The following is a 9,639-nucleotide window of genomic DNA, read 5'->3' as shown; positions in this document are numbered from 1 at the left end:
TTTCTCTATCCACTTTGTTGCTGTAACATTAGAATTTCTTCATTGTGGGACAAATAAAAGGAATATCTTATCTTATCTTATCAGTTTGGCCATAATTACTAACATTTATTATTACAGTGTTCATTTTCAACTGTTTCCTTCCCTTCCAGCAATCAACCAATGAAAACAAAAATGTCACTTTCTTTTGACAAATCATACAAGAAATATCACCATAAAGAAATGTAAAGGTAACATATGTATTTTATTTACTGCCAGGAATTTCCATAGGGGAAATAATGAATTATTTATTTATTTTAGCTTAAAGGTAGTCAAATGTAAATATGCGGAATTTCCAATTTTCCCTGTTGAATCTCTGAGGAGTATGATGTTGATGTTGATGTAAATAAACTGGTTGTGTGTGTGACAATGTGTAGGATTGCTTGGGTCTTTGACAATTTAACAGTCCAAAAATACTAGATGAAGCAGTATTCACACTTATGTACATACAAATCCCCATTTCTACTAATACTCCCTGCCTATAGCCAAGGTGTAGGGTTATTATTGCAGTTAAGATTCCCAGAAAAAGCACTGAGGACATTACCTTAGAGTCCCCAAGGGTATATGAGAATGACTGCATGTACTCCTGCTTCTGCTCCTGTTTTAGTTATTGTACTTGATTAATGCCTGATTGATTTCTGATTTCTAGTGCAGGAGTAGAGAACATCAGCAGGTTTGAACACTTAAGCTACGCAATGTCATATTAAAATGTTGAATTCATAGGGTAAAATATGAAAATATTATAGAATTCTCTTTTGTGATTCATCTTCATTTGTTACATCTGCACCATGTTCTAAGTTTTTTTGGCCACATTTCTGAAAAATCTCACCTTGAGTTGCTCTATTGACATTAAAGTTAGAAATTAATTGGTGGACTTACTTTACTTTTTCATTCAATGTCATAGCTCTTCACCACATCATTAGAGATGTTCTGGTTTGCATTTTGCTTTTGGAAATGTTCATATTACATAAGAACACTGTACAATACAGTGTGAAAACATTGTAAAATAAACATTGTGTTGAGGTGAAATAAAAATGATGTTCTGGCATTTAAACATCTCTATTGTAAGTTGGTATAGTACAAATGAAATATCTTCAGACGTATGTCTTAATGAAACCTCCTGCGGCTTAATTGTTTAATCAAACCAAAGTGTGACATTTTGGTGCCAGCATACGTGCTGCTCTCCACCTCCATCTGACTGAATGCTTAGAAAAGCCATGAGAGGTAAAAATAAATAACATAAGATAAAAATAAAGAAAGCATTGTGATCTTTCTGTTCAACCGTAACAGATTTATCAAGTGTCACTGGTTTTCTTTGCCAGAAATGAACAGAGTTCATGTGAAACACGGAGTCACAGGTATGCTGGGGGAAAAGACAGAAGAGCAGGCTTGGTAGGTATTTCTAAATCTGTGTTACAAGGTTTAAAGCATACCTGTTGAAATGTTATAATGTAGTTCTCAAATGTTTCATTTTGTGTATAAAAAGAAAGAATTAGAATTTTAGGTGTTTGATATTGGATTTAAACCAATAAAACCAATATACTGGAACAATGGTCTCAGCAAAACATCATGCACACAAACTTCCTTCCAAATGCTTTCACCTTTCTGACGGTTTCATGTTCCCTCTAATCTCAGCAGCAACTCGCATCTGATCTGTTTGCAGTTACTATCAGAGACAATGTTTAACAATTTCTAAGCTGTTATTGTCTGTAACTGAAAGCCTAGAATATTTTCCCATAACACCCTGGCTGAGATGTACAGCACTGATGTCTCTGCCTGTGCTCTGCGTTCATCTGATAGCACACTCACCTCCTTCTTAACGCTTCACCTCCCCCTTTCCTTGTTTGTCCTTTTTGTTCTCAACGGTCTCCTGCACGTTTAGTATGGCTATTGCAATCTGGACATGTTTAGGATGGTTTCACTGTGACCTGGTATTGCAACAGTGAAACAGTAAACTATCATAGATCTGTGGGAAGTGCCAAACCTTGAGTAACAACAAACATTTAGCACGTACGTATATCTTTGGAACAGTTTCAGTTTGCAAGTTTTTCTCATTAAAGCTGCTATCATCACTATTTTTATATTAACAGTGACTCAAATTGTTACTTAAAACGTCAAAGCTTTGCCTTTTCACAGAAAATGATCACCCATTTCTGCAGTTCCTTTCACATTTATAGAGCTTTTCAGTGTCTTTTAGCTCACTGTTTTGGTTTTTCAGCCCCCAATGTAACTCATTTGGTTCAGTCTCACTGCTCTCATCAGTGCTTTCCAACTGCTGTTTTTTATTTTTAAAAAAGCTCTAATAAACCCCCAATATGCAGCAGACAAAGTTAGCAACAAGCTCATATCATAGTGAAGCATTTACTTGCTAAAGATCAAGATATTTTGCTCAGGAGTTCAAAACAGAGTGAATATTGGTCTTACATTTATTGAAAAACATTTCCAAATGAACTCTAATGTAAGCCTGGATCTGCTGGATCCCTAAACACATAGCTATCATTGAATTTCATCCTTGCTGCCATTTTCTAACTTTCCAAAGAGCTAACATGAGATTTGGTGTACTGAGAAGATTTTACAGCCTCCTCATCTGATCCTCAAGATGTCTGAAGACCCTTGCAGCTGGAGGAAATCTTTTCAGCAAACATAAATAAACCAGAATCTTTTGCCATTAGAATGACAACAGATCCTTTCACTCGAGACCCTGTAAACAACGCTTTGGAGGTCTGATTGTTTGCTTATTTGTATATGAGAAGGAGAATCACCATTTCCTTGGGGTTTTGTGCTCAGTCACAATCCAAATAATTGCATTTAATTTGAATTAGCTAATTTGAAGGTTATACAAAACATCATAATGGAACTCATAATTAATTATGAAAAAAATATATCTTACCTTTCTATCACCTCTGACATTTCACTCAAACCTCAGTGTAGAGTGTGTTTATTTACAAAGGAGGAACAGAGAGTTCTTTCCCACATTATGTCTATCATTAGCAAATCCATTTCCTTGTTAATGCCTGTCAAGTGTCACATTTTTATGAAGAAAACACACACTTAGAAACTCAATTCCTCGAATCCTTCACAGACGGCTGTGCTTATCTGCCACTAAGTTATGCATTGTTGAGCTGCGAAGCTCTCCTTGCAAGTGTATCGTTAAATAAAGAAGCGTCATTGACAGGAAACAAATAGAGAGTGTAGCCAGACTAAGTGCAGAACAAGGAACTCTCTGGGTTCAATCTTAGCTTGTTTATATGGTGAAGGTTGCATTCACTGGCACCTGACCAGAACCTTTCAAGGTACTAATGCTTTATACCCACACACACCACCACACACACACACACACACACACACACTCTTATTAGCACTTAAAACACTTAAATGCACACACAAACACACACACACACACACACACACACACACAATGAGCCAGTATGTAAAAGTAAACCTGCATTTCCTTATTGATGCAGCAACCGTGTTGATGCAGTTGTAATATGCATGATTAAAACAAGCACTCATGGGTGCACACACAACCCACCCACCCACACCCACGCACACATCCATACCCAGTGCTCATGAGCAAACTTGGCTGTCTCTAGCCCACCATTGTTCACTGGCACTGAAGCATTACTGGGCTAAGTGAGGGGCCCTGATGGATACCTACCAGACTCAGACCACCAATAAAGGTGTGAGAGGAGGAGAAAGAGAGTACATGGAGGAATATTGAATAGGGGAGAAGAAGATGGCAGAAGATATAATCCAAGAAATAGGAGGAAAATCTATTGTCCCATGCATTCAAATGCACAGGTGTGTGTATGAGTGTAAAATGGTTGCTGCCCTTCTTCTGTGCATGGGTTGTAATATAATATCGCAGCTATCTTTATGGAATAGAAAAGGCCAGCTCCAGTTATTAGCTGAATTTACATCCCTCCACATTTAAAGGAAAGAGCAGAAAAGCATTATGATAATTCTATGTAAAGTTAGCAAAAGGAAAAGCTGAATGTTTATTCCCCAGTAACTTTTCATTTTCTGCTCTATAATCCTCAATTCAGAGCTATTCTGTAACTACTTATGAATGGATCATTAATTATTAGGTTGTCCCTGATTAATTCCTCACTCATTCCTTACTAATTACTCATAATTCTGTCTACTTTTTTGTAATTTTTTGTTAGTTTAATGTAGAGCATTATATTATTAATAGGAATTATACATATGTTTTACATATAAAAAACACAATCAGTGAAGTAACTAATAGCTGTCAAATATAATGAAAAGTACAATATTTCACTCTAAAATGTAGAATAAAGTTGCACACAATAGAAACACTAACACAATTAGCCATATAAGTCACTGAGTGACATTATTACTCTGGTGTTATCAATGATATTTAAAGACCGAATGTCACATTTATCTTGGAACGAAACTCTATATTTACGTTTGTTTCAAAGCAAGCTACTAATCTGATCTCCAGAGAAAGATGTGTGAGAATATTTCCGTAGGATGCTGGCAAAGGCGTAACTTATGCTCCAGGCGTTATAAACAGAGACACCTAGTCCGACAGCACAGCAACAGTCAACATCCCCTGGCACAAAAATAAAAACAGAGGAAACGTTCTTGAAAGCTCCACTAAAAGCAAAGTTGATGTTAAACTCCACTGAGGCCACATGCGTCACATGGAGCACAAATCAGTTTATTCTGTGTTGTTGTTTTTTCTCTCCACAAAGCTTTAATACAACAAAGTGTCAGTGGCATGAAAGTGCAGCAGAGGCTAGCATTCAGATAAAGGGAAATGATTGAATCTGTTCATTACAGCAGCAACACAACCAACCCGATGACCATCACTGGTGGCCATCCGTCCGTCAGCAGTGAAGTGGAAGCAACTGTGTGGCACTTAAATGACAAGGGTGTGAAGTGACAGATGAGAAAGTAAACACACAAAGGTCAAGATGCTTCGCATGCTGAAAGAGAGGGAAATTTGTTGTAACTTGAGTGCTCTATTTTCAGAAACAATGCCTTGACACTCAGCGTCTTGTCATGGGATTCTTTAGTGTCAGAGTTGGCAACAATAACAGAATCTGATCTTCAGCCTGTGTGCATCAGAAGACTTGCAGCTGCAGGGCAAGGATATAGCACATATAACTGTTTGGATTAACAATCTGATAGTTTATTATCACATGAAATCTGAATACTATATGACACTATAAAAGAAAGGGTTAGACGTCCAGATGCCGTGATTTACTGTTTAAAGGCTTCTGTGGGCTTCTCTTCCACTGCCCCATACCTCCTTAGCTCTCCTCCTCCTCCTCCTTCTCCTCACCCTCCCTCCTTCTCTCCATCTCTCTGACAGTGGGAGACATAATCAGGTTTTGTGAGATTTGGGAGTAGATTAGCAGCCACCTTGCTTCAGATAAGAAGCTGCACTGATAAAGCCCTGTCCTAGGAGCCACATGGCTGTGATTAAACGCCATATCTGACATGAGCAGATCTGTTAAGAACACAATTAAGACACTGTCTAGCCGTATCTACCCTAACTGCACTTGTCCCTGCTAATCCCTTCGTTCTGTGTTGGGGGTGAGGTTGGAAAATTCTGACTAATATCAGATCATCCGTGCAAACTGGAGGTTTTCTATGAAGTAGAGATAACAGTAGTGTATACTAGTTCATCTGTATATTCGATAATGATCAAATGGTAGGATGACTCAAACCAATTGAGAAATGACCTTATCTCAAGGTGAAACTGATCAGGTTTAAAGACTCTTTAAACAAGCCAGGCCTGGAAGTAATCATATGATCCAGACACAAACAGGAGAGGCAGTAAATGAGTAAATATAACACTGCAGCTTTTATCCATAATCCAATTTATAGAGGCTTTTCCAAAGCAGATATTTTTGTCCCATTTTCCTCCTCTGAGTAATTAGAAATAAGACTGAAACAGAACCTTTCTAAGAGCTCACATAGTGGCACAGACATTTACACATAGCTTTTCAACTCCATGCTATTTCCAGCCGCCTTTCCTGCAAGAAAATGCTGCATCTGGTCCATATAAACCACGTAAGTGGTCTGTATAAAAAGCCAGGTGAGAGCAGATTAATGTGCCTGGATAAACTTGCCAGCCACACATCCAAACCTCAAATTCCACTTCACAGTGGATGAAATGATAAAGGCTGCATGTGCGTCCGCACAGCTTCACCATCACTGGCATCTATTTATGTTTTTTTCACATTCTTTGTTGATAGATGCATTTCAGAGCTGGAGTGAGTCTGTACCAACCCCTATCTATCAAGGCTCATAACTTGTGGAACATCTTTCTGCAAAGTCCAAAGTCATTATCTGGAGGCTTTTGTTACCACAAATGCCTGTGCACACACAGATTTTGTGTTTTTGCACAATATATGTTTGCCTTTCGCACATGCGTGCTTGTAATGGGGCAGGTGGGCAGGTATGCTGCTGATAAGATCCATCACTTAAGGAATGATGGAGCAGGCATCTGTGCGAGGAAGGGGTGTCACTCATACCTTCTGGTATCAAAAACAGTTATCTTCTTTTCTCAGCAAGTTGAAACGCCTACCAGTCTGTATGTGTAAGTAGTAATATTAATGACTAATAACAGCGATGTCTGCATCAAATCATTGTGTATTATACCATAAGCAATTTTTCTGGCCTCTCCTGTTGCAAACTCTTCCTCGTAGATGCCCTTCAGGGATTCATTATCTCTGTGAAACACCACAAGGGGGTTGAGTGCTTCCATCCACTGCCTCTTTAACCCACATCCATTATTCAGGGATAGTCTAGTGGAGGCAGAAATACGGGGGGACCAAGAGAAGCCACTAAGATGTCTCACTTTCACATCTAAAGATGATTAGGAGAAGTCTAATAATAGTCGAAGATACTATCATTATTAACATTGTAGTTACCATTTTTTCCTAATGACAAGTACATAGACATTTGCAGTGAATAAAAAAATGTTCAGGAAGACAGTGTGCATACATACAAATGTATGGCTGACAATGTTTTAGTGATGTGTCACCCTTGGTGACTGCCACTGTGTTTGTCACATTATGCTCAAGTTGTTCCGTGTAATAACGGTAAGGCAAGCTGCTGCCTGTAACTGGATCCTGTTTGAATGGACAGAAATGAATGACACATGTGACAAGGTGTGATTAGTTATCCACCAATCTTGCTGGGTGTTTGTTGACAGATGGGTCTTTTGTCAAGGTAATGTGTTCACCAGAATAACCAGGTAGATAATTACCTGTTGCTTTTGTGGCCATTAAGGCCATTGTTGTGTTAAAGACATCCTAATAGTGAATATTCATTGCTCAGTAGGGCAACCAAAGGGGGTCTGACCTGAGGCAACATGTTTTTCTTTCTGTTTTGAAAAAAAAGCTTCTTGTTAACACCAAATTCACCACGTGGTGCATATGAAACATAACTTTAAATCCAAATTGCAGTGGAATTTCCCCGCAGATCACAATTTCTAAAAGTGTAATTAATGTTAATGCAAACTCTAGTCTTGGCAGGCCTCACATTTTCTCAAACTACAGCTGCATATAGGCTCAGTTGCATCAGATTAGACCACTATTCACTCGGGATGCAAATAAACATGATATGACATGGTATTTAGAGGCTGGAGCGGAAAGGGGTGTGACTAGGGTGTTGTATTTCATGTCAAACCACCTGGAGTGGAGACACTTAAGGCGCGCTGGCTCAGAGTGCCAGCGGCAGTAGAGATTTCGACTTAGAGAAGACCACATCAGTTGAAGTACTGGACGACCTGAAAACTTTGTATTCGCATCCCCTCAGGTAATGGACAGCAGGATCAGACCGCTTGGCCTGGCCGGGCACACTGCCAACCCGCTCGGTGGCCTGCAGGTGCCCCCTTCCCTCCTGCGCCCTCCGCCTCTTTTCCTGCGGGCTTGCAACCCCTCGCTGGAGAGGGGATACCCCCGCACCCCGAAGTGCGCCAGATGCAGGAACCATGGCGTGGTCTCCGCGCTAAAAGGCCACAAGCGCTTCTGCCGCTGGAGAGACTGCGTGTGCGCAAAGTGCACCCTGATAGCGGAGAGGCAGCGGGTGATGGCCGCGCAGGTGGCGCTGAGGAGGCAGCAGGNGAGGCCCGGGAGCTGCGGCTCTTGTACCCCGGCCCGGGGATCGGTGGGGAAACAGGGATCCCTCAGGGGTCACCCGTAGGCCCCGGGGTGCCAGCAGCTACCGGCAGCACTCCAGCAGCTCCCAGTTTTGATGTTTTTGGAGCAGAGAACCAAAAAGATGGTACGTTAAAAATAATAATTTGGAGATGATTTGTGACCAATCTCTGTCTAAAAAGAAAGGAATTCCCTCATTCAATTGCTTATTACTAATTATTTGAATTCACAATTATATGTTATATGTTCTTTGAGTTAGGCTACATTCAAGTTACCACAACATATAACATATGATATAAATATGTATTTATGTTTCGAGCATTTTACGCACAGAAGCTGTTGATTTTAAACCACCTGTTTTTCTTCTGTCCACATTTCAGATGACAAATTGAGCAAGTACAACTTTTATAACGGATTCATGGGTCGACCCCTGTTTGCACCCCACACCGTACGGCTGCCCTCTCCAAATGACAAGAAGGATCTGTCTCCAAACAAGGACAACTCCGCTTCATCCACTGATGACAGCGCGAGTCCATCCCCGGTGTTTGATCACACTGAGAGTCCACCGAGGTCGCTCTCCTCCTCGGATCCGGAGTCAGGCAGCGAGTCAGAGAAACCCAAGGACTTCCCGAGCCTGGACCGGGACCCCACCGATATCATGGCCAGGATCTTCCCCCATCAAAAACGAGACACCCTGGAGTCTATGGTGAGAACGTGCAAAGGCGACATTGTCAGATCCATTGAGCTGGCGCTGAGCTCCAAAGAGAACAAAATTGACTCTGACTCTCTGTCTAATCACCCACACGCACCCAGGCCTTCTGTTGGGTTGCCTGCAGCGCTCGGTGCTCTGGGGAACAAGTCTGCCTTCTCCCCGCTTCACATGCCACCGACGGCAGCCGGGGGAGACAGTCTGTACGGGCTCAACCCTCGCCTCGGTGTCAGCCCCCTGCGGCTGGCCTATTCCTCCGCAAACGGCGGCATGGCAGGTTTTATGTCTCCATACATGACATCCGGACTGATGCCAGTGTTTCCACTGCGTCCACCCTTGGACTCATATTCCTTCCCGGGCATGATCCGAGACCTGTCATACCTTCAGAGCAAGGACTCACTATGCAGCACAGGTCTCTATGCACGACTCAACAGTGAAAAATGACACTCCAAAAAATAAATAAATAAATAAATGACACATGCAAAATGTTATTATTTTGTTAATGTTATTGTAATATGGCTTCCAGATTTGCCTTTAAATCTCCTTTCAAGTGCCTCAAACCCAGCTAAAGTGCTGGTTGATATCCATGCATTCTGACAATTCCCTTTTAAAACTTTTTTTTAGAATGTACATGTTGTGTAAAGATTGTTTATTATTAATAAAAACATCAAAATGTACCGTTGTTTATCGATTTTGTGCCAACACCATAACATCAACCAAGCACAAGCAAGCCACCTATCTATCTATCTATCTATC

At 40.8% G+C, this 9,639-nt stretch overlaps 1 protein-coding gene across 1 annotated transcript; it reads left to right on the top strand.

Moving 5' to 3' along the window:
• Nucleotides 1-7,778: 7,778 nt before the first annotated feature.
• Nucleotides 7,779-9,540, top strand: LOC118338213 (doublesex- and mab-3-related transcription factor A1-like). Its single transcript, XM_035675474.1, is given in 3 exon segments — nt 7,779-8,137; nt 8,140-8,301; nt 8,555-9,540. Coding segments are annotated over 3 exon segments (1,236 nt in total). The 5' UTR covers nt 7,779-7,836; the 3' UTR covers nt 9,328-9,540.
• Nucleotides 9,541-9,639: the final 99 nt, after the last annotated feature.

Source organism: Morone saxatilis, unplaced genomic scaffold, assembly GCF_004916995.1.
Source record: "Morone saxatilis isolate NCDOM2014 unplaced genomic scaffold, NCSU_SB_2.0 Contig4, whole genome shotgun sequence".
NCBI lineage: Eukaryota > Metazoa > Chordata > Actinopteri > Moronidae > Morone > Morone saxatilis.
This window is presented reverse-complemented; position numbering and strand designations above follow the sequence as displayed.